Source organism: Cynocephalus volans, chromosome 11 (assembly GCF_027409185.1).
Source record: "Cynocephalus volans isolate mCynVol1 chromosome 11, mCynVol1.pri, whole genome shotgun sequence".
Taxonomy (NCBI): domain Eukaryota; kingdom Metazoa; phylum Chordata; class Mammalia; order Dermoptera; family Cynocephalidae; genus Cynocephalus; species Cynocephalus volans.
In genome coordinates, this window is record NC_084470.1 from 34,270,568 (window position 1) to 34,297,862 (window position 27,295).

Here is a 27,295-nt window from a genome sequence, read left to right on the forward strand (position 1 = left end):
GGCTGCTAGAAGGCAAGCTTTCAGAATCAGAAGAACCAGTTTCTAGGCCATGCTCCACTCTAATTCCATTTACTCATTTGCCTCTCAAGACATGTACATTTTCATGTTTACATTTCAGGGAATCAGTTGCTTAGAATATGAATCCTGCATTGCAAAGAGATTAGGCACTGGGGAAGAGGACTTAAAATTCATTTTAATCAAAATGTAGCAATTATTCTAAATGCTCCTTAGTGAAGTGGAAACTTAGACCATCTTAGAGATTTCTGTTTCTACCTTTATTTTCTTGTCATGGCAATAAAAAAAAGTTTCTGGTTTTCAGCACTACATTTATTTATTCAACATTTATTGATTGATATCTAAGACTTGTAGAACCTTCCTAGTACTAATGGATTCTTGCTTCATTTTATGGGACCTGTGGACAATATTTAGTTCATTTAATTGGAAACACTCCCATTGCTTCACTACTCCATCTACCATCCCCAACACGTGTCCTTCCATGCTCTGCCCACACTGAACCCTCTTCTGAAACTGCATTCAGTGAAACAGACTCTCAGCACAGTTTCTCTCCTGCTCCCTTCATGCTTACTTACTACAATATTAATGCCCTTTAAGTGGCTCTCAATTTTGAAATGTCTTTCTGTATTCCAGCAATGAAGGAGTATACTACTGATATCCACCCTTGATTAACTTCTGTATTGTGTGTAGAATTTAAGTGGCAAATTGTCTTAGTTGAACACTATAAGCTGATACTAATGCAAGTCTCTAAATAAATTTACTCTAGGGCATGTCACCTGATATGATAAATAAAAGAACTATCCTGGGACTTAAGAGTCCTGTTTCTTGTTTACCTAGCTGCTTCAACAGCCCAGTGACCTTGTAAAAGTCAAATAAATATTCTGACCTTTGTTTTCTCTATCTACACAATCTACAAATAGACAGAATGATTTCTTAGACATCTATACACACTAATATAAAGCAACCCTATTAGTTGTTCGCAGTACTCCATAGAAATGCAGATACCACTTTGCTTACTGGAGGTTATGTAAGCATCTACCAGTCATATCTAAAATCAACTTTCTTTTTCTAGACATTCAAGGTAGAAGAAGCTGATAGAAAAATGAATTTTATTATTTTTTTCTTTGTTTATAAAGAAACAAAATCCAGAGGAATACAGATAAAGATTTCTCTTTTCTCAGTCTCTTCTCCTTCATTCCATCCCTAGATGAAACTCTGAATATATCAAAGCCTGATTCGGAGAATCCTGAAATGCCCCAATAGTTGGGGTTTTATTTTTAAAATTCCACCAAAGAAGCACACTGCTTAAATAGATTCCTATGCTCTTGGCTGGCTCATTTTCTCTTGAAATCTTGAACAGCTAGACCCAATATTTCTTGCTTGGTCCTTCTGTTCAAAGTTGTTTTCTGAGAATTCCTGACAAAGCAGTATGTTCCACTGAAGATCCAGAAGTTAGCAAGGTAGAGGGATGAAATGTGTCCCAGATGCACACTCAGAGTATAAGACCTTTCAAAGAGACTTTCCAATCACTTGTTTCAAACACAGCCACGATCTACAGTCCATCACCACACTTTCCAGAGCTCACTCCTCACACACGGGTCACCCAACAGCCCGTTCTCAGATGTGTCCTCTCTTTTGCACAAGCTGAGTAGCCCCAACAAAGAACTGCTTTTGAAAAAACACCCAATGAGAAGTGTACAGGCCAAAGTTCTGAATAACTGTTGGTCCTGTAGATTAACAGAGAATACTCTCTAATGAAAGAAATGTTTCAAAGCTTCCCGAAAATTTAATTTGTAACTGGGTCACTCAGAAGATCTTTAGGGACATAGTAGCAGCAGCAACAGACTTAAAGGGGTGCTAAGTTTTTTAACAGATGCATCTCTGCTGAGGACAAGTTGTCCCCACATTTTTAAAAAGGTAAAGATTTACCAGGAGTGAATACTTCATACCTTAATAGATAAACACACTAAATACACACACTTTAAAGCAGATCCTTTTAAATACTTTTTTTAAAAAAAATAGCAAAGATATTTTCAAACTTTGATATTTCTTTAGAAGTAATTTAACATCAAAGAAAAAACATAACTGCATTATTTATCCTATGGAATAAAAATGACCTTTTAATTTTATTCACTGCATAGTTTATAATCCAACTGCCTACGTGTTGCATTTTATGTAATTCTCACAACATCACTGTAAGGCAGAGCTAGTCATTTTAAATTAGATGATTGTGGAACCTGTAAGTTCACTGAAGAACACAAAGACATGCGACCAATTAAGAGAAGACAGCCTAGAAAACAGGTTGTCTAATTCCTGACCCGATGATTTTCCTATTATTTCATTCTGCTTCCTTGGATACTGCTTCAGGTTTGGGATTAGATGCACATCCCACATGCACAGATATTTATTAACCTTTCTCCTAGGATATGTAATAAAATGCTGAAATCTAAGTTTAAGAGTGATGGGTGTCTACGTACTCTTGTGGGCATGTTTTTAGACTGTGGACACTGCCAGAAATGGGCAAGAAATATTTAGAAAATTGCAACTGAGCCCTTCGAAAAGAAATTTATAATTTGAGACAAAACATGCAGACTAAAAACCGTAACAAGATAATAGATGTGACAATTCTTCTTTCCTTTACAAAATTCAAGCATGCTTATGAGGAAATTTGGAAAATAAAGAAAAGTAGAAAGACATAAAAGAATAGCTCTTTGACCCCAATACAACCACCATTAGTTTTTCTTTTTCCCTCGTCTAAGCAGTATTTCCTTTAAGCATCAGCCCCACAAATAATATTAGTTTAAATATTAAAAAGATGTATTAAGACATGATGTTAAGAAAGTTTAACTATCTAATTTGGTCATCTGGTAGGATAAAAAATACTCCTATTGGTATCTTCATCATTATATTGGCACACTTGGTTATGAATATTATAACTATGAGATATCAATCAATTCAGATACATTGATTAGTTTTACTATATTTCTGGGTTCTAAAATGCAGAAAAATAATAATTTTTATTTTATAACACCATTGGAAAATTTATCAATTATATTGGTAAAGATCCCACGGATCCTCTTTAGGAGAGGTCTGAGGCCTCCAAACAATGTTATCTTCCAATGAGGTTTTTTTCCCCTCGTGTTTTATCAAACAGTTCCCTGAAGTAATTAATGCCTGACAGTCCTGAGTCATAAAGGACATGTTGATACTGTATTATAGATCAGTAATCTGAATTTCTATTTAGACTTCCAACATGTTTATGCTTGAAACGTGAGTGGGACTGAATATGAGTGATGTCATTTGAAAAGACTCATGAGTATTTACGGGTGAGGCCATGCCACTGAATGACTTGCCCTAACAGCTCTGACTCCAACCAGTTAGTTCCATGAGGGAAGGGATCTTCAAGCCCTCTCTCTAGGACAGCCTGACTGGCAAAAAACACACAGATCTCTCTCCACGCCATTGTTGTCTCACTTGCTGGAACTTCAGGATGGACTTGCTGCCCAACCTTGAACCAGATGAGACAAAAACAGTAGAGAAGTGAACATTGTCCCCACCCAGCCAGCTTGTGCAGATCTATGCTCTCTGCACATCAGCTTCTGCATGTGAAATTAGCAAAATGTTTCATCTGTCTCTAATATATTATAAAATTCTATTGTTAGAAGGCTAACTATAATAATACTTAGATGTACAATTTTATTATTCCTTAGTTTGGAGCCTGAGATTTTATTTCCCACTTTATAAACCATCATTGAGTATTCATTCTCTACCTGACAATAATCTTACATCATGTTGGTCCTGCTATAAGTTTACTTTCAAAGGCACGTTTACTAACTTGCCCAGGTTCCATGGTAGTTTATGCTTATTTTAAGATGCTGATAAAATAATTGCACAAATTACAACATTTCAGTCTTTAATTGGAAGCTTTCTGCATTACCCCATGTATATTTCATACAAATGTCAAGAAGAGTTTTTTTTTTTTTTGGTTTTTTTTTTTCTTTTCAAGAAAAAGCCTATACCAGGAGAAGGTAATCAGATTTAAAATGCATACAATATAATTTATGATATTTTTAAAAGGTATCTGCAGAGCCCAAAATGGAAACTTTACCATACAGGAAACAGGTGTGGCAAACACCAAACTACACAGTTCATTATATGAGGGGTTAAAAAAAAAATAAAAGCTTAGAGAGAAAGGAAAATTGAATTTTTATGACCCAGAAATGAAAAGCACTACAAGTCATTATTTTCATTGGGAGGGGAAGAAGCTTTGAAATGTAAAAAGGTTCATAAGGCAAAAATACTTTCATATGTGATAGACGATTCAACCAGGAATACAACTAAATTACAGTGTTATTTTTCCAGAAAGATTTTACATTTAAAAATGGAAACAGGAAGACAAATTCCAGATTTACTCGGAAAGACCAAAAGGGTAAATGTAGTAGGATTAGAATGTCTTTTCTTGGCAATAAAATGATTGAATATATTTGTATTTTGATTTTGTTTTTTCTTTATGTAGGGATTATCTTCTTATATGTGTATCAATTGATAATTGGCATTCAGTATCTAAATATTTTATAAAATTAGAACTTATGGACATGACTGGTCAATAAGTAAACAAATCTACCATCTCCAGTATGTTGGTTCCTTTTATTGACAAGTAATAATAATACAAAGACGTTTTTTAAGTTTCTAAGAGAGTTTCCACTCCTGTATTTCAATTCTGCATTGACTATGTCTTGTTCGTAAATCATAGTTAAAATGTTGCTATGTCATTTATAAACTCAACATTGGATCTTTCTATTTATAAATAAATAAATAAATACAACTGTTATTTTAAAAATCAGCACTGCATAGTGAATATATATCCAAGTTTCATGGTAAGAGAAAATATAAGGGCAATGAATGAATATGTTCCCAGCTTATCTAGACCAAAGAAACTGGACTAAGTAATTATATGACAAATTCAGGTGGTAATGAAGTTCAGTTCAAACCTAAATCAAACATCCAAATAAAGTATCTGTGGTAGTTGGAATAATGGACTCCCCAAAATTTTTAAGTCCTAATCCCTGTAAACTATGATTATATTATAATACATGACAAAGGGGGATTAAATTAGTGGATGAAATTAAGGTTACTAATCATCTGAGCTTAAAATAGGGGAATTATCCTGGATTACCCAGGTGGGCTCATTGATCACAAAGGTCTGTAAATGTGGAAAAGGGAAGCAGAAAATTGACAGAATGATTACAGGTGAGGACTGAACCAGCCATTGCTGTCTTTAAACATAGAAGAGGGTCACAAGCCAAGGAATGCAGGCAGCCTCTAGAAGTTGGAAAAGGCAAAGAATTGGATTCTCCCCTAGAGCCTCTGGAAGGAATACAACCCTGCCAAAACCCTGATTTTATCCCAGTGGGATCCATTTCAGACATCTCACCTCCATAACTATAAGATAATATATTTGTGTTATTTCAAGCCACTGAGTTTGTGGTCATTTGTTACAGCAGCAGAAGACTAATGCAGTAACCATCTAGTGAACAGTAAAACCTACAATTATTTAATTATGACCCCGACTGATTAGTTCAGTCTCCCCAATACCTTGGCTATTTTCCTTTTACCATATGGGGGACAGACCTGAAAACAAAGTTGTGAGAATGAGAAGCCAATTGTCTCAAATAAAAACATATTAATTCCTATATCACCTTGAAACTTTATTAGCAAGATAAACTGCTACTCTTTCTCACCAAGGAAATAAAATAAAATTACATTTTAGAAAAGACGTATGTTAATAGTTATTGCTATGTTACACTCTTTATGTTTATGTTAATAATCATACATATAAAATGTATATGTTTCCAAAAGGATATCCAACAATATTTCTAAAGTTTCCAAATAAGATTTTCATATCAATCTATAAGATTAGAAACACTCCAAAAACTGAAACTACTGTCTGGCAGTGCTAAGTGACACATCACTGGGAATAATCAACCAAAAGACCTGCCCTGGATGTGACAGATGGAATTCTTGCATTCAGTGGGAAATTGGGTTCAGTGTTCTTGACGTATATTTCTGACTACTAAATTTACAGGAAGTTTTCTCCATACAGAGGAAAATATTGACAGTGAACTCATTGGCAGAAGGAGATATTTGAAATAGCCCCATTAGATGTAAGAAGCTAGCAACATGGCTCCTGGGAGACTTTGCATCATTATCTGATCAGTTCCGAAGAGAAACATCAATAAAACTTAAGGAGAAAAGCAACTAAGAAAGAGCCAATTAAAATAATAATTACGGAACTATATGATTGTTTGCTGACTATTTAGAAAAGATCAAAGTGCATTCAGAACTCTTATGTACATGTTAGGAGGACTCTTTTTTACAAGAGCTAGAAGAAGTTATTATGTAACAATCTTCACTTGAAAATACTTTATTAGTAGTAAATTAAACAACTCTATGGTAAATTTCTTAAAACTTAAATCAAATCAAATCAGCACTAAAAAAACAAAAAAACCAATAAACAAAAAACCAAAAAATATCCTTTCAAATAAAATGTTGTATGTTTTGTTTATTCTTTTTTTTTTTTTTTTTTTTTAAGTAGCAAATGCCATTCAAGTGCTGCTATGGTCTGAATGTTTGTATTCCTGTCAAATTCATATGTCAAAATCCTAATCCCCACAGTGACTGTATTAGGAGTTGGGGCCATTTGGGAAGTGATTAGGTCATGAGTGCTCTGCTCTAATAAATGACATCGGTACCTTTATAAAAAAAAAAGGCCAAGGGGAGCTCCTTAGCCCCTTTCACCAAAGAAGAACACAGTAAAAATGCTCCATGTATGACCAGAAAGCAGGCCCTTACCAGACACCGAATTTGCCAGCAACTTTGTCTTGAACTTCCCAGCCTCCAGAACCACGAGAAATAAATCTCTATTGTTTATAAGCTACACAGTTTATGGTATTTTGTTATAGCAGCCAAAATGGACTAAGACAGGTGCTATGCAGGAAATTTATTCTTCCTTCTTTTAAGTCAACAGAAGGAATGCTATAAAATAATCTGATGATTGTTCTATTAGGTATGAGCTCATAAGACAATAGCAAATCCTTATACAAAATGAAATGTTCTCCTCACAGAGGAAACAAGCCACTTTATTTATGACACATCAATTTCCTGTACCTGATTATCTCACATCCTATCCTCATCACCAGAGCTTTTAATGAAACTACTTGACTGGGGAGGTTAAATACAGGAAGGCTTTACTTTCTCCAGAATCTGGATCTGTTTGGTCATCTCCACACTGCCTGCAACTCACAACAAGATAATGGCACCTTGGAGTCCATCTCAATAGAATGGGGCCCTCTGTTTGCCTAGAGTGTGAATAGCGTGCAATTCAAATTCCTTCTAAACCAACTTTCCCTCTCTCTTCTGTATCAGTCAGGACCAACTCCACAGCAAAGCAGGTTTGAGGGGGGTGAGGGGGGAACATAAATTGTTCATATTGGCCACAAAGCAAAATTAGTATCACCATGATGGATCTAGAGTCCATCTGACCCTTAGGAAAGGTATAAAAGGTGTGAAAAATTCCCTACATAACTTGTAAAACACTGTTCAGGTCCACAAATGTTTTGCTTCTGCCATGTTCTCCACTTAAATTCTATTCTTTAGGGGTCTGAGTGACTTGAAGTCTCTAGAACCCCTTGTTAAAATGCTAATACTTCTAGGACAGTAACTTGACACCTCTAACACAAATATAATTAAGGCACAAGGGGTGATCTGGAATTTGGGTGGCCATGGCAGGCAAACAGAGTTTATGAAGATAAAATCCTGGCCTTGAAAGATGATTTGGTACCTATTTACAGAGATGTAATCTGTTGAATGTTTCATTGGTCCTAAATTTGACTATTTCCCAAAAGGCAAAGTATATTACCTACATTCAGCATTCCCAAGAGTCTAAAAAATACTATTAAACTGCAAGTATAAAAGATTGTATATGTGTGATTTTCTGTAGCAAACAATCAAACATAATATAATCAGCTCCAAAATTAAAGCACAAGCAGAGTTAAAATGCTATCTTTGAATTTTGACATGCTCAGTTATTAAAGAAAACTGTTTAAGAAATATTTTTCCTACAAGATTAGAATAAATAGCGTAACACATTTCTTTAGTGAATACTAAATGATAAACTTACATCAGAATTAAATCTTAACTGGCAAATGTTGCATGATATGATTTGCTTTCTTCGATGAGGAAGAGGAACACCAAATGTATGATTTATTACAGCTTTTTGAATTGGGTCCATCTGTAATGAGAAAAAAATACAACAAATAGAAATAATGCTTGTCAGTTCCATTGGAATGTCGCCTATTTCATTAGAGAACCAATCTGTACAGCTCCAATCTACTGCTCACATTATAAAGAATATTTTTATTCTAAGAAATGGCATTTTTACTTTCTTGGAAAATAGATAACAATAAACCCAAAACTCAGTACGATAAGGAGATTATAAATGTACCCATTTATATTCTGCATTCTGACTCTTCTCTTCTCATTTAGAATCAACAATTGTCTCACTTAATAATTCTTAAAAACTCAAGTTATTGCTAATGCCAGCAATTTGACACAGAAGGGTGTCTATAGCATTGCCCCCAAATGAACTTCAAAATAGACTTGTCAACTGGGCAGCCATAAAAATAAATTATGTGCTATTATCTAACATCAACCTTATGCTGTTTGGTATCTTTTAAATGCTAAGAATACAGTATACAAATCTTGCTTTCCACGAATTGAAACATATGAAGCTGTTAATTAAGTCATTCAGGAATCATTTATTGACCACCTAATATATACTGCTATCTCATGGGCTTATTTGGGGGGGGGTTCAGAGAGTTTGGGATGTCAGTTATCTCACCCCATCCCATCCCCAGGACAGGACAGGCAACAACAAACACATAATGTCAGCAATCCAGCTCTGATAAAACTTAATGTCCCCTCATCAAGCTTTGTCTTATGGTTCACATAAGTGATTCTCAATGGTTAGAGTCAGATCAAAATTTTGATCTGCTTCTTAATTCTTGTGCAACCTTTTTGACTATCTGTATCTATCTCTTAAAGTTGTGAGATTTAAGTGTGATAATTTGGAATTTACTTAGTGCAGTCTGGGTACAGTAAGAAAAGAACAGATGTAAGCTATTACATTTTCTCTATTACAGCACATGTGAAGATCAAGGTCAACACGAGCTTCACTCTCCTATAGTCGTAGTTGTATAATGGGTATAGTTGACACACTACCCATTTCTCACGTGGTCAAAAACATTTCAACATGATTTCAATGTTATATGTACAGCCATGACTTCTGTTGACTGCCTGCAAACTTAGGAACTCAACTCTTAACAGATACAAAGATTTTATGAGAGTCCTCACAATGAATTAAGACAGCTCAGAAATGATTTGACACACACAACAGCTAAGAATGTGTCTGAGAAATACGCTCTAATATTCAGCTTCTGTGACACATTATAGTTTATTATTTCCCCTAAACAAGCCATTGATAAATTCCACCTCCTTTTGTGTATTTCAAACCATCAGAACCAATTAACTTATAAGCTCTATCCACTGGAAGATAGGAGAAAGTTTCTGTCTCTTCTGTATTCATAATTTCTATTAGGTTTTCTAGGCACTCTTAATGTATTGTCCTGAATAATAACAATAAAAATAATAGCAGCCAGCATTTATTTATTAAGCACCTTCTGTGTGCTGAGCACTGAGCTAGGGGGTTTACATATTACAGTTACAATGATCAAGAAGAACTCATGGACGTAATCATTTTTATCTTTCACCTTCCCTTCAAATTTATTATCTGACGTAAATTCTTGCCCAGATAATGAATGAAACTCGGGGTATCCCCATGAATTTCTAATCACTTTTAGGTATTAATAAAGTATGGAATCCCCTCCTCCCTTACTAGTGAATTCTACCACACTTTCTTTTTGATCAGTTTTATTTAGGTGTAATTTATAGATGATAAAACTCACCAGCGTTGAGTGTACAAGTTGACGAGATCTGCCAAATGCAAATGGTCACAATAATTATCACACAGAATATTTCCGTTACCTGAAGAACTTCCCTCCTGCCCCTCTGTGGTTAATCTCTGCCTCCCACCTTCAGCCTCTGAAATTACTGGCCTGATTTCTGTGTTTACGCCTTTTCTCTAAGTTTATTTAAATGGTATAATCCAGTAAGTGGTATTTTGTGTCTGGCATCTTTCATTCAACATAATGCTTTTAAGATTCATGCTGTTGCATGTATCCGTAGTTTGTTCCTTTTTATTGCTGAGTAGTATTCCTTTGTACAGATACACCACAATGTGTTTATCCATTTGCTCTTGATGAACATTTGAATTGTTTGCAGTAAATTTTATGGTCTTTTGGAGTCCTAATACACAACCTAATTTCATTCCTAAATTAAGTTTAGTGTCTTAAATCCAAACATTAAAAAATAATTTAAAACTGTAATGTCTCTTTTCCTTAGCTTGGACCTAGGATGGTAGCGTGACAGGGCACAGGGCATGGTACGGAATACTCTCTTTAGGTACTGCCAAGGCCCCCACCCCAGCTAAGCTTCCAGCCTTTCTGCAACTGCAGCTTACCCTTATTTCCTTAGAATAAAAATTAACAATGCACCAATCTTGAGAAAGCCAATAGTCACACAATTATGTGATCTGGGCTGCTACAAAGGCCCTTATTCTGCTCTGCAGGATTATTCTTACACCACTTTCAAAATGCCATCGCAAAGCTTCTATACAACCACAGGGAACACTGGGGGATAATTTCCATTTTAGTCTTCAGCTGAGAGAAAAATTAAAGGCAGAAAGAGGTCACTGACTTAGAGTCAGTTGTCTTCTCATAGTCTGGGTGTGTCTTCTGTGCATAAATGGGGCCCCTTTCTATCAAAGGATAAGGTGAATTATGACTATAACCCATTAAGGAATATTGAAGTCCTCTCATAATAACACTTTGCAATAAAAATGAACTGCATATTTATATCAAAGATGCTCTCTGAAAATACATAGTGCTAGGTTTTTATCACATACGGGTGAACAGGGTATTATTTTGGTCTTTCAGTAACAGTGGGAAAGCAGTGGTCACATTCAATCCAAATTTGTGTAGGAGGTATTTTGGAACGAGACACTTCATGCAAATGTGACATATTCTCTAGATGAAATTCTTTTGTTAAATTGAATGATATTCTGATCACTGTGGCTACAAAATCAGATTTTTAAAATGCAAAGTGGTGTATTCTTCTTCAGAGACAATTTTATTTTCCTGTATACTTAAAAAAAAAAAAATACACACAACTGAATTATATTTTAAAGATTGTTTTCACAAAGTATAGGTACACCACCAAGAGTAATTATCTTTTAACATTTTAGGAATCTAGTATAACAAAATGATAAATGTTTAACACCTTTATTAATAAGAAGAAATCATACCCACCTTTCATATATATATATTAGATTCACCACTCTAAAATACATATAGATATATGACTATTTACAGTGAGGAATTATGAAAGGACAAAATTTAAATAATAACCAGTTCTACTGTTAAATAGTTAATTAAATGATACCACATGCCATGTAACTAAAAGTAGCTTCTACTATCAAATCAGGAGACACACATAGCCACTGATCATTTTACCTAAACTTACCATTACTTGACATTATAATCAAACACTTTGTACAAAAAGAAATCATATATGTTGGTTTTCTCCCTATGAACCAATAGTTCTGATCTGTCAAAACAATAACGTCTTATTGTGTGTGCATATTATCATCAGGAATTTTTCTACAAAATCAGCCTCAAGAGATGTTAATATGTGTGGCAGGCAAGAAAAAAAGTGTTCCTATGTCAGATGAGCTATAGAAAATCTAGGTACTACAGTCTAGACATTCACAGTACACAACAATATTAAAATCTCTGAGAAGTCCTACATAAAAATACAATAAAAATATGTTTTGAATACATGATTTTGTTGCAGGGAACCCTGAGCATTTTCTAATTGTTAAACCTTTCCCTTTTTTCCGTTCGAGAAACCACTTTAGAGATTTTATGCTTGACTGTCTTGGTGGCAAGCTCTGGCTCCTGCAGCTTAGCTAGCTTGCTTCCTGCACCCGCCTGTATCCATGTGCTAATAGGAGACAACAACAGTTTCACATTGCCCTAAGGTCTGGATGCAAATTAGGCTCCAGAGCTGACCAATGCACTGTGTCCCATAATCAGCCAATACAAATTAGCAGGACTACATCCCTCATTTACATAAGAGGACCTAAATGGGAACTTGGGCGGGAAGTTAGGGCAGGAATTTCGGCTATTTAAGACTGCCTCTTTCCTTTGGGGAGACACTGGTCTAGGGAGTCTTCACTCCCCAGTGCTCTCCTTGCTTGCAAGCAAAAAAGCGCTGTAACACGAAACAAAGAGCTGTAACACCAAATAAAGAGCTGTAAAACTGCAACACTGACACGGGTCTTGGATTCCTCTGTGCAATCTCCCCCACAACAATTTCTAAAATAATATAACCAAAGCTTTTGTTGTTTTGCTTGCTTTTAAATTTAGCATCATTTTTCAGGGCATACAGTTTAGAAAACAGTGATCTGAGAAAGAAAATTATTATAAAAATATGAATAAAACGTAAAGACTTCAGTACAATAGTGAAGACACTAAACTAATACACAGAAACTTCAGATATGTTTTACTTAACACTGAATTAAAAACTAAAAGAAATGGTAAAATTTACAATGTATTTTATAACATATTTATCCTCTTTTTAAATTGGTATGTTTTGAAAGCCGGAGTTTTCTAAATCCATTATTCAATCCCCCAAAACAAGCAAGCAAAGTGAAGAATGACACATTGCCTATTGCTATACGTACCCGAACTCTAGACTAAATTTAATTTCAAACTCAGCCTATGGCCTTATTTAAAGCCAAATGAATATGTTTTTCTTCATTTCAGGTTTAAGGATCTTTGAATTCCCATCAAAGGCCTGGGTTTTCCCTCACCTCCCCTCTGGACATTCTGCTAAATTGATTTGTAAATGAGCATACAAGGGACCTGCCTCAAGTATACAGCCACAGATCAAGGTTCCCTTCCTTAGGATGCCAGTGCATTGTCAGAGAGGATGGAGCTAAACCCTGAGTTTACATTTCCTGCTCTCAGAAACCTCCTTCTCTCTCAGTGTTCCTATTATTATTTTGGCTTTCAGTTTTTAAATCAAAGAATAAGAACTTAAATGCCAGCAAGTTTAGAAGTCCAGAAATATAAAGGTTGTCTTTTCCAGCTGGTATTTCTACATAATAATGGCCAGTAACAATACCTCTAAAGGTTACACTTATGGGCATTTCATACGTGTTTGATATTTATAAGCATTATTTCTATCCTGACTTACTGAGGAGCTCTTATTGTCCCTTGTCCAATATCACACAACTGGTAAGTGGGAGACCAGCTAATACCCACAAGCCTCCCAGCCTGACTCTCTCAGGTGCTGTAATCAAGCTTTGTAGTTTATATCATACGCAAATGTGTATATCTGTGGATATTTATGACCCTCTAGTAATCATATTAAGTGACACTGAGTGAAGACCCTGGTGTGTTTATTAAATCAACTCTGAATTAATAAAATTTGTGTTTATATTACTCATATTCATACTTTAGAAAATGCTAATAAAAATTCCTAAAAATCCCACTCCCACACTAATTTGCCCATTTGAGCAATCTGTAATTTTTGTCCTTTTTCTTTTTTTTAAATGGATATATAACTTACATATAAATAAATGCATAAATTTTAAGTGTATCATTTGTAGATTTTTTTAAACATATGGATACTCCCATGTTACCATCATCTCAATGAAGAGATAGAACATTTTCATCATTCTAGAAGGTTCCCAGTCCTGCTCTTGCCCAGTCACTACCATCCAGTGGTAAATACCATTATGAGATGTCACTATAGATTATTTTTGCCTGCTTTTACACTTCGTAAAAATGTAAGTATGCACTATACATTCTTTTGTGTCTGTGTTCTTTCGTTCAACATTCTGTGAGTATTTTGTTAAATTTCTCATTGCTGTACATACTATTCCATTTATGACCATACCACAGTGTCTGCCAATTGATGGGTATTTAGGTTGCTTTCTGTTTAAAGCTATTATGAACAAGCTACTATAAACATTTCTGAGCATGTATTTCAGTGGCTATAGCAGTTATTTCTCTGAGGTATAAACCTAGGAATTAAATTCTTAGGTTGTAGAATATGCATAGGATAAGGTTTAGTAAATACCACCAAGAAGTATTTTAGAATGGTTGTTGCAATACTGCAATGCAAATCTGGCACTAACTACCTAGAATTAGTGTAGACTCCAGACTAAGGGCATAGTCCCCAACAAGACTGTCCTTATTTCAGATGCCAGCCGCAAGTTTAGGGGTCTGCAAGCCATCTGCACTTCTGACTAAATGGCTACAAATTTGGGGGCTCCCATAACTCCTACAGGTTTGATAACTTGCGAGAACAACTTACAGAACCAAAGAAAGCACTAACTTATGATAGAAATCGGGACCAGCTACGTGAAGAGACTCATAGGATGAGAACCAGGAGGATTCCAAATGCAGAGCTTCCATATCCTCTCTCCATGGAATCAGAATACATAACCCTCCCCACACTCTCCCAAACAGGAAATTCACTCAAGCCTTGTTGTCCAGTGCTTTTATTGGGTTTTTGTTATGTAGACTTGATTGATTGACTCATCGGTTTAACTCAATCTCCAGCCTCCTTCCACTCCCCAGAGGTCAGGCTGATATTACCTGCCTCCGATCCCCAATCCTCCAATTATCTGGTTAGTCTTTCAGGTGACTAGGCCTCATCCTGAGTCATCTAGTTAGCATAAACTCAGGTATGATCCAAAGCGCTCAGACACTGCTTGCTATCACTTGGGAAATTACAGGGTTTCAGAGGTTACTTCTCATGAACTAAGGACAAAGATGAGCCAAATTTTGTATTATATAACACTTGCAGATCTCTGTTTTTTTAATCACATAGTTGAAAGCATAACAGAAGGAATATTTCTTTTTCTTTTCACTTAACAATCTATCAAAAAAGCTTTCATTTAACTTCAGTTTGCATATTTACCAACTAAATGGTGGCATACAATTTCCCTGAATGATGGTACTATTGGGGCTCTGAACATGATACCCCAAACTATGGCACCTTGGCATGCTTCTGAGTACTTTGAACTAAAGGACATTAAATGGCCTCGGAAGCAAAGTCTCTCTATGATCTCCTGCCTTCCTGTCTCTCACTCCTATTCTCCCCTATAGCAAGTCATAGAAGCCAGAACTCCTCTTCCCCAAGACATCATAGAATCCCTTTCCCCAAAAGAAAGCTATAAAACCTGAAAAGGTCACTCTCTCCCTTCTCCCTTGAAGACCCTCATTCCAGATGGGTCTGCCCTATATCTGGGGGCAGCAGGGGGAAGAAATATGACACAGCGAGGCCAAGAAGAATGTGAACAGACAGGCCTTGCTGGGTTTCCCCCTCAATCTATTACCATTAGATCATACACTTTTGTTCAATCACATTTCCATACAGCTGTCCATCCTTCATTGAATCTAAGCACAAAAAAGGACAGTTTTCCCTGAGTCCTTTGGTCTTCATTTCTGAAGGCTCCTGTGTTACATAAAACTTAGATTAAATAATTTTCTCATGCTTTTCTCCTGTTATCCTGTCTTTTGTTACAGGAACGTCAACTGTGATGTTCATGATGAGTGAGGAAAGGTATCACACCTTTCCACCCCTGGGCAACAGAAACCTAGAAAGAGTAGAAAGATGGCTCAAAGGGTCCATGCCATCCAGAGACTTCCAGGAAAAGATAAGTAAATTCCACTACATTAAACTTTAAATTGTATTTGAAGAAAACAGTAATAGCTAACTTACAGTGGGCACTTACATGTGTGAGTCATCGTTCCTAAGGACTTACATGTCACATCTCATTAGATCTTTGCAATATCCCTGGCAGGTAGATACATTTTTTTACTACTCATTTTACATATGAGAATTTTTAAGCACAAAGACATGAAGTTAAACCCTAACTGGATCAGGGTTTCACAGTTGGGCACTTATAGAATTGTGATTCAAATCCATGATGTCTATCTCTACCACTTGTACTCTGCAACCACCATGCTATATTTTCTTTTATCAGCAAAAGTGTTTGAACAAAAAAAAAGAAGTGGAAAGAAAATGTATGCAACATCTAAATCAATCAAAGATTATGTAGTCCTGATATACAGAAGAGCTCTGGAATTCACTATATAAAAGATAAAATATAAGTGGGAAAATGGTAAACGCATATTAAAAGTCAATTTGTAGAGGAGAATAACTAAGCAGCCAGTAAAAATATCACATTTACTGGCTATGGGAAAATGAAATTTAAAATAACAATATAGTTTTCACACAGATGGTTGACAAAAGTAAATCTGACAACATTAGGTATTAACAAGGATATAGGAAAAGTGTAGAAGAATTTGGCAGCACCCAGCAGTGTTGAAAATGAACCTAATATAAGAACTAAATATTCCACTTCTGGAGAAGCTCTGGCTCATGTGCACCAAGAGATCATTACAAGGATGTTCCCTGCAGTTTTGTTTGTATTAGCAAAAATTCTGAAACAACCTGAATAGCCAACAATAGGATAAATGATAAATGGTCAGAAAGCTATAAGATGAAAAGCCATACAGAAGTTACAAGAAACTTGTTAAATATTTCTTTATTAGCATAGGGAGAAAAACAAAACAAAATGCAAAAGAATACCAACAATAAGACATCAGACACTAAAAAAAATCACACGTGTCGTCAGTAAAGTAGGAAATTAGGATAGTACTATTTTACAACTCTTGAAGAAATAACATGTCTAGGCAGTGACCATCTATTACTGCTAATGAACAGAAAGAGACAACCAGATATCAGTTATCTCCTGAAGAGGTACAATACCACCTACGAGAAAGTCTTGCCAAAAATATCACATCGAGATGTGATCAAGACTCTATATGTAATTATCTGTTTACAGGAAATAGAGGGACAGAAAGACAAGTTAAAAGTCTCTGCATGGATAAAATCAGCAAATTCCCAGCTGTGCAAAACTATAGAACAAATGACATGATTTTTTGTACATAAAAATAGCTAGAAAATAATTGAAGGAAGACCTTGAGCTTTAAAGACATTTAGACATGGGAACCAATTCTAAACATAGGCTTCACATGGATCCTGATTCGAAAAAACTGTACAATAAATATTAGGAGACAACTGAAGGAAAGTAAAACCGGAGTTTTGATAATAATAAGACTTATTTTTTAATTTTTAGTTGTGATAATTGTAGCATGAGTATGTGTTTTTAATAGTCATTATCATTTACAAATACATAGTGAAATATATACCAAGGGAATAATATTAATAACTGGGATTTGCTTCAAAATAATGGAGAGGATTTAGAAAGTAAGTGGATAGGGATATAGATGAAACAAGATTAGTCCTGAGCTGATAATTGCTGAAGCTAAGTGACAGGAATTTAGATATTCATGATACTATTCTATTCTTGCACATGTTTGAAATACTCCATGATAAAAAGTTTACAATAATCACACATACAAACATTCCATTTATATATATATATATATATATATATGTTTATCTAAGTATGAGAACTAGAATGCAAGGAAGAGCACATACCAAATTCCAATTGTCATTTCCTTTTGGGGTTCAGATGGGACTAGGACAGTAGCTAAAGAGGACTATTGCAACATCCACAATGTTTTATTTTTAAAATATATAAAACAACTGGGAGAAAAAGTGACAAAATATTAACAGTTGTAAAATTCTGAGTGGCATGAATATGGGTCTTTGCTGTAATATTTGTCATACTTTTCTTTTGATTTCTTTTTTAAAAATCTGAAAGTGAAAGTGCCAATCATTTAGTATCATACAGGAGGCAACTTAATTTGTGGGGATGATGCCTTTATTCTCCTTTCTATAGAATTTGGGTTGGTAGGGAATTGAATAGAACTGCCAATCACCCAGGAACAAGACACAGCTTTACACAGGGTGGGGGTTGCAGGGAGGTGTTTACTGGAACTACGCATGAAGTCTCATGTTTTTGTTTTTGTTTTTTTTCCCTTTTGCCAAATAGCAAGGTGCATGCAAGAGTTTATTCAATAAATTCATTCTATGGGGCAAGGCTTGGTCCCATCAATCTCATTAACCAGGTCAAGCCCTAAATCTACTGATTTGATAAATTTCAGTAGGAAGTATAATATGTATAAGTCTAAGAAATTCATTAAGGAAACAGCTGATTTTTCAATACCCCAAGCTCTTTTTCATCTTCAAGCCTTTTGCACATTCCACTTCCTCTAACTTGAAAAATCCTTCCCCACGCTTTCTAGTCCATCTTCCCCTGGCTAACACCTTCCCAGCTTTCAAGACACAAATTGGACATCTCTTCTTGCAGAACTCTACCTAACCTCTTTCAGCTGGGCTAGGTCCTCCCACTCATTCTGCACAACCCTCTATCACACCATCTGAAGATGTCTCTTGACTTGTTTGTCTCTCTCAACACAGTAAAGGCAAGGCAGGATTAGATCCGACTGTTCTTTGTACCTGGCAATTAGCAGAGTGGCTCACACTGGGGCTCAATACCTATCTGTTGAGTTGCTAAATAAATGGAACCCTGAAGCCCGATATCAAAACACTGTCAGCCTTGGAATAGTATTAACAATAGCACTGGGAATACCTGTACTTACAAGAAACTCTTAGGCTAAGGGGGTGGCGAGAGCTTATTAGAAGTAAAGGCATGTGGGAGAATGATTTCACGATACAATATGGGACACCAGGTATCAACTCTGAGAGCAGAATCTACAACTGCAAATCACTGAGCATAATTTGCATATACTCTACAGTCAGATTCTCTCATGTACACTTTATGTGCCAACATCAGACCATTTTCTACCAGGCATCTTCTTGGACAAAGGTTAATACCCATAGTGGTCCCTTGATCGGATAAAGAGGGGCTGATTTTGTTCAGAAAATCAACACTTGAACTTCAGTGAGCAAAGGCATTTGGATGTTCCCCAAGTATAAGGACATGTCCAAATGTATAGAACATTTCATTGTCAGTAGCTTTCTGCCATGGCTATTTTCCCTAATGTTCTATGAATAAATTAATAAAGTGAAACACAGAAAGTTCAAAATAAAAGATGAATGAGCTTGAGGGAATCTTAAGACATTCATTTTTCTTAGAATCATTTATGTGCTCAAATCAATGTATTTTGGCCCTGTCATGGAATGACCACAGATACTGCACTCAGAGATTTTTATACAGAAATTTGGAATCGTTACCAACAAAATATGTCAGTTTAACCCTGGACACAACATTAGAAATTATCCGTGTGTGGTATGTCTAGTATGTAGGGTCTATGTTTCACCGATGTTCATGTCCCTCATGGTTCCCATTACTTTCCCTGGAACCCAGTGAGAACTCAATACATATTGAAACTTCTTACTCTATAAGTTAGAAAAGCTGCATTCTGAGAAAGAAAAAAGTCTAGGAAAAAAGGTAATTTTATTCCATTAATGGGCTTTCCTTTTTGGTAACAAGATTTTTTTTTTCTAGCTAAAGGAATATTATGTTTTTAACAAACAATGAGCGCTGCCTGATTGTCCTAATAACACCTGTGGAGAGGACTTCAGTGTTTACTTCTGACACTTTAGGAACCTTGTCATCAGCATATAGTAGGTTTTGATTTGACTCAAATATTTTGCTCGGAATCCTGTTTCTGATGGACTTACATAGAAAAATCTCTTTCAAAGGCAATGAATGCCTACGGTGCCTGCCTGCACAAGAAGTCAGGTTTCTCAATGGACTTCAGTACTGGTCTCTGAATACAGCCTATGGTAACTAAACCCAACATCTCCAGAGTTGGGATTCTATTTACATGGAATGCTCCAGAGAACATGGCATTATTGATTAAACAAGAGAACATATTCCAGAAATCCACTTTATAACCAGCTGTATCAGAAGTCCACAAATGCATCTGGTTCTGGCCAGGTCACTGAAATGTGGGTCAGGTGTTAAAATCTGCTGTACTCTGAAGTAAGAATAAAGGTGGAAAATATACTTTTGTATGTAAATTACTGATGGCTAAATTTCAAAGATTTTCTCTTATTCTGAAATATGTCCTTCCTACTTTTCTGTTGTTTAAATTCTTTCTTTTATAGAATCATGGTGCTATTAGATGGAGGGATTTATTTATTTATTCGTTTATTTACTTACGTATATATTTATGTATGTATTATGTCCTGGCTTGAAAAAATTAAAATATAGAAGTCCTATATTAGTTACCTTTCTAATGTTTATTTTTTAAATATTTTAACCATGTGTTAGTTTCCTAGGGTTGCCATAAAAAAAACATTGCAATCTTGGTGGCTTAAAACAACGGAAATTTATTATTTCACAGTTCTGGAGGACAAAGGTTTGAAATCAAGATGTTGGCAAATCCATGCTTCCTCTGAAACCTGCAGGAGAGAACTATTCCTCGCCTCTTCCTAGCTGCTGGTGTTTTGCCAGCAATCTTTGGTGTCCTTGGCTTGTGGATGCATCACTCCAATCCTCCACCTTGCATATCTGTCCCTGTGTCCAAATTTCCCCTTTTTATAAGGATACCAGTCATATTGGACTAGGGCCTCCCCAATCACCTCATTTTAAGTTGATTACCTCTGTAAAGACCCTATTTCAAAATAAGGTCACATTCTGATGTACTGGGGAAACAATTCAACTCACAACAAATGGAATGGACAATACAAAAAGCTGGGAACAACTATGAGATTTTACTCAGGCACTAATTCTAGGATGTCTTGGTCAAAGGAAAGATAAGAATTAAAATCAGTTTTCCTGCCCAAATGGCTAAAAGGGCAAGTTTGAACAAGCAATGTATCACTGACATAATTCCTTGCCTGCCCCTTTCCCCAAAATTAATTTTAGCCACAAAGAATTTTGTGATCCCCAAGGGTCTAGGAAGAAGGAACAAGCTCAAGGAATTGAAATATTAGAGATGAGGAGAACAGAATCTAAAGAAGTAGCATACCACTTGATGGCAGATCTTTATTAAACAGCCTGCAAACAACTTCAGTGAAGTATTTTTGACATGTCATAAAATGGAAGTTATAAAGTCTACAGAAAAATTAAACAATGACACATTGGCATGAGCGGCATAAATAATTATTGTCATTTTAATTGTTTGGTTAGACTATAAAAGACAAAAATTTGGGGCTATATATTTTAAACTGTACATTTTTCTCTTGCTTCTTCACATATTTTTTTCTTTGCCTAAGTCACAATTTAATGCCTCTGAGAAAGTGTAATGATGTGTGGAATGGCTCTTCTCATACAAATTCCTTCTCTGTAGGCAATCTATATGATTTCTTCCAGCATGAAAATTCCAGGATAACACACATATATGAAATTCAGCACACAAAAATATCCTTGCTTGTTTTTATGTTTTGTTCAAAAATGCAAATATACATATATCTGTATATATACGTTTGTATGTGTGTATACATAAACATATACATACATATTATTTATTCACCAATATGAGTACCAATATTTATCCCCCAATTCCCTACAGAAAGTCTCTCACTGCTTGTAATTTGGCATCAGTTAGTTTATTTTGTTCTGTTTGAGCTAGGCTTGATGTTTTCTTAAAATATCCTACTTCTCTTTGCACTGAAGTATACATTCACAAATTTACATCTCCCCTCTCCCCATAGGTGGCCCATATACCTATTTCTCTTACCCAGTGATGCAGAATTAAAGCCACAAGGGGCATTTTTTTTTTTTTTTTTTGGCAAATACTGGCTTCTGTGAACTAGCATAGGCCCACATCTTTTACTTATTTTCCATTCCTTCTTGCCCCAAACATTTTACTCTAGTCATACAGACCTGCCAGCAATGCAAGCTCTTTCTTTTCTTCAGTGTTTATTACTTGTATATTATATGTATAATTCCTATCTATCCCTCCAAATGCATTTTTTTTTTCTAAGAGAACCTCCTTCTAGTCCCTTAGTAGGTTAGGTAAATACTCCTTCTCTAAGTTATCACAATACCCTGTAAATTCTAACATGTCATTTACCACCTACTACTCAAATAATATGCTTGGAGTTTTTCCCTCCCACCCCAACTTGCAAAAGATGTAGTATGTTTTATTTATCTTTGAAAAACAAGTGCTTGGCCACAGAAAGTGCTCAATAAAGGTTTCTCATTGAAAGAAAGTATTAAGATATTCAAAAACAGCCACCCCAGTTGACTGTCAGTCATTTTAAGGAGAAAAGGCTGGTCCAACATATAATTCCTGGTTAAAGCCATGCTGTTCAACGTTGCAGAAGAACTGCATTGACATCCGGGGGTGAGTGTGTTTTGGAGCCTTGACGTAAATATTCAAAATAAACTGCATGTTTAAAAAGTAAAACTAATCATCTAGCTCTTAAAATGCTTACCACTTATTTAAGCCGATCATTCTCAATCCTGGTTGTACACAAGAAATCACCTGGGGAGCCTGTTAAAGGTACAGAGCCAGAGCCCCAACCCAATGTGGATTCAATGCAATGTTTAAAACACTCCTTGGGGACGGCTAAGAAGCACTGGTCAAATCCCTAGTAATAGACTCTCATTCCTTTGATTAAATTGTTTTCACCAGATGTTTTCAAGAAACCAATATCTTCCTTTCCACCAATAAATAATTTTTTAGCCAAATAATCCTATAAAGGGTACGGCATTATCCTCATTTTGCAGAAATAAAAGCTGAGGAACAGCCAGGATAAATGATTTGCCATGGTCTCCTATATAAGAGTATTACCAGGACGCTCCAAGATTTAAATCCAGGTTTATTAAAATCCAGTCTTCTTTCTACGCATCATATTGACTCTCAAACCTGTGCAGTGGGTAAACAAACTTCTGAACTCAATCTAAAGACTGGGTCTGAATCTGGGTTCCTTGGTTAGCAAACCACAAGGCAGAAAAACATACACATTAACAAAACAAAAAGGAAAACTGATAGAGAAAACTAGACCAGAACAACTTGAAATAAACAAGGGCTGTTATAAAGTATCTCCAATAACTGCCTTACTTTTATTACATTTTAGGCTATTTTTAATTCCTAAAGAGTTGCTAAAGCACTGTTTCACTCTCCATATTTTTCTTCACTGTTTTTCACTTACTGATCTTTCTTAAGGACATAAGTTAGAGGAACTAATGTACAGTTGAACTGAGTCAGAAGCTTGAATCAGATATAAAGAAGGCCAGTAGTCAGCAGGATGTTCTCAATTGTCGAGTTCAAGGAAGGATGAAGTCAAGGGTAGCTGCTACTCCCAGAAATCCTAAAGATCAGGTCCACTTGAACTCCCAGTGAAGGTAACCAAAACCTGAGAACTGCTCTTCACCATGAAGGTACAGTCACCTTTTGGTTGTGTTTTTAACACTTTTTGTATCTACCATCTAGAAACACATAGCTTACTATACAAACTATAATATAAACTATGGTATAAACTAAAATATAAACTGTAACCATTTAAGCCACTACTCACATGGCCCAAAGAGGTTTGCAAATCCCAGATGGTTTCCATGAACAAGCACACTGAGAACTACTGACTTAAGAGGTTGTTTTGCTAGCTGGAACACTACCTAGTACATTTTGTATTTCCCAGGCACTTCAAGTCTTCTTCCACAGGGACTCTCATAATACACTGTGCTATAATTTCTTTTCTATTATTTATTTATTTATTTTTACCAAATAATGGACACATGGTAACAAATCAAATAGGACAAAACAGCTTCAAATGAAAAGCAAAACTGTCCACTCTCATGTTCCAAATCCAGAAGTAAATGCTTGAAAAGTTTATAATTCCTATTATTATTATTATTATTAGGAATTTTCTGCCAGTGGACATCATAACTCTAAATAATATGCTAACATATTTAAATCTCTAGATAGTAAGAAAGATCGGAATTTAACATGTATACACTATCACACATTTTGTCTTTCTTTCCGTACTCCTCCACATAAACTTTCAAAGTCTTATTGTTTTGAATATTCTATGATTACTTTGAACCTATACATAATATGTTTCCACTTTTATGTTTGGCTCCATTAATCTCAGTCAGGATCTCAAATTCCGTGCCTGAAGTTATTTATTTTCTTACATCTTTCCTACCTCAATTTTCTGTTCCCAAAGTCTCTCAACTACACTTACAATTTTAAATGTTCAAAGTTTTCTAAGTGAAATAGTCTCTTTCAACTACAACCTATTTTTCTAGACTTTGTTCATGGGTGAGTCTAAACTTTGAAAGCTAATAAACAACATTACCATTGTTTTGGTCTTATCAATATATTTGTCTGTTGCCTGGGTAATTTGATAGGATTAGATTTCTTTTTCTGTGGTTTCAATACTACAAATCTTGGCTCATTCAAAAGACGATATTTTAGCTTCAAGCAAAGTAGCTTCTGTTTTCTTATTATCCATTAATTGCTTAACATTTTCTCTTATTTTTGACTCCTACATATATAAACCATAATTTTTTATTCTATTTTTGCCTTTATTTTTCCATAGATGGGTGTTTTAATCTTAATATAAAACAAAATTTCCTCTTCTCAGTCAATCCTCATCTTTTCAGCCCTGTCTCATGCTTTCTGCTTTATTTAGCCACCATTCCACCTGAAGACCCTAATTCCAGAACTTTTCCAAGGTTCTGACCTTATACTCTTCTCTATTTTCCTTTTCCATGCACTCTCATCCATCCTCTGTCTTCCAAAAATGTTTAAAAGCTTTTGTCAATTGGCAACCCAAAACACCTCTCTGCTTTTTAGCAGCTCTATCTCATTTTCATATTTGTTTAAACTTATTTCAAGGATACCTCAGGGGAAAAAAATTGTATACATATGATCTTTGTGCCATTCTGAAATAAAACTAGAATTATTTCTAAATGTGTTTTAAATACATCTAAAGAAAAAGTAATCTTGGCTCTTAAAAAATGTATACTCATCTAAAATACCTGAGTATCTGACATCATTAAACTAACATTTGCAGGTAAAGGACTATGGTTTCTGATATTTGAACATAAAAACTATTCCCTTTAGATAATTGGCCTTCTAAATAGTATTTTAACATCAAGAACATGATTTCGGATCATGTCACTTCCTCTGAAATCTTCTGGGAACTCTTAGCGAAAGTTGCTTTCCCCTTTCTTGGAATATGGAATTCCTTCCATCATGAAAACAATACATGACAGCTAAAACTACATTTTCATCCTTCCTCTGTTGCTGAATTCACTTTGTATTTTAAGTCAGCTTTCTACATCAGTTCTCCAGATCTTTCTGAATAACAACTTGCATTTTGGAAAGGACTCTTGGCTTAAAAAAAAAAAAAAAAAAAAGCAAACAAAAAAAGGCAATCACAATGAAGAAAATGTACAAGTACTAAAGACTTCTGATAATTAATTACCTGGCAAAATAACCTGGCTGCTTATGCACTTGCAGAATGAGGATGTTAGCTTAAGAGAGAAAAGCCCATCAAGGATCAAGTGTCAGGCTGCTAAGCCAAATTTCAAATAAATCCAAAACATTCAACAGGAAAAGACTGTGCACTGAATGGTAAAGCTTGGCAAGAGTTCCTACAACTCCTAGCACTTTATTATATAAATCCACAAAAGAATGAAGTAAAGACAACACAGGATTCAAATAGGTGGTAAAGAGGAACATGGAAAATAGAGAGATGAAATTGGTTCTAGAGAAAAATAAGGTATCATGGAATACAAATATTGATGTGGATAGACCTAGACTGACCTTCCAGAAAGGTCATCTACTATGTCTTTGACCTTGCAAAAGAGTACTGAGAAAATTAAATAAGAATATATGCAAAATACTTGAAAAAGAGCCAGGCACGGCCAGGATCCAGAATAGCATTGCGATTTTTAGACACCGTCATCTTCCAGATACTGAGAGCCAAATAAGTAGGAGAAATAATGAGACTCCAAGACTGTATCTCCAAAGCTTAAGATCACGATGAAATACAGAACCATTAAAAAGATTCTGTATCAATTGTTGAGAGATTAGTTAATATGATAAAGAACTGAAAATAATGAATGGAAGACAAATTGGAAGGATTGAGCAATTTGATAAGGTTTTAAGGAAGAGGCTGAACCTGTAGACTTGCAAGAAGGGTGGCACTCAACCAGGGCTGGCGAGAGGGGAAGGATGCTGTCTACATGGACAGAAGGTGTTTCCTGAATCTCTGTGGAGCTTTGTTAGAGGATGAGTATGGAATCTAATTGCTCTGGCAAGTATAATAATACAAAACAAATGGTTTTAATCTCCAGGAAGGAACCCAGAATAATGAAAGGTAGACAAACATATAAATAAATTCTAATTCAAATTAGCAAGTGTTAAAATAAAGATATAAGCAAAGTGCCATGAGAGGAGAAAGGAGTCAGTTACTCAGTTTGAGGGTGTCCTAGAAGACCTCAAATGAATGATGATATTTGAACTGGGTAAGTAGAAATTATTTAGATAGAAAAAAGGAAAATGACAGTTATAACAAAAACAGCTCATGTACAGGTGTGAAAAAATGAGATGCTGTCAGTAAACATTTAAAATTTAAGTATGAATGGAAAATTGTGTGGAAGAGATGAACGTGGCAAGGTAGATCAGGACATGCACATGAAGAGTCCTGCGTGCTATGCTAATGAATTTGGACTTTTGTCCTTTGAGCAATATTAAAAGAAAACATTTACCTCAAAAGTACGTATAAAGATATTTGTATTTTAGAAAAATAATTTGGACAAGAACTTGAATGAGGAAAGTCAATCTGGAATGAAGAGGACATATGAGGAGGCTGTTGTAATAGTCCGGCTGAAAAATCCAGGTCATGGTTCAGCCAGTAGCAACTTGGAAGTTGAAAAAGAGACTGGGGAGATTTTTAGAGGACAGGTTTTTAAGTTAGCATTATTTATTTGAAATAAAACCCGAGGAAGGCTGATTCTTCTCATTTGGGTAACAGAATGGGTAGTGACAACATTGACCATCACATGACAGCGTGATGAACAGCAAATTTTAGAAAGGTCTGTGAGTTAAGAAACCAATGAGTTCATGTGGGAAACATTATATTTTATGTGCTAATAGCAGGTTTATGAGTTACATAATAAATA

The 27,295-nt window shown here is 35.4% G+C and overlaps 1 protein-coding gene across 2 annotated transcripts in view; it reads right to left on the minus strand.

Annotated features, from left to right (window-relative positions):
- Positions 1-27,295, minus strand: part of ZNF385D (zinc finger protein 385D) — a 183,963-nt gene that overhangs the window by 120,633 nt on the left and 36,035 nt on the right. For both annotated transcript variants that reach the window (XM_063113817.1, XM_063113816.1), the window contains exon 2: positions 8,195-8,305. In XM_063113817.1, coding sequence (XP_062969887.1) covers positions 8,195-8,305 — 111 coding nt within the window. The remainder of the gene's footprint in view (positions 1-8,194; positions 8,306-27,295) is intronic.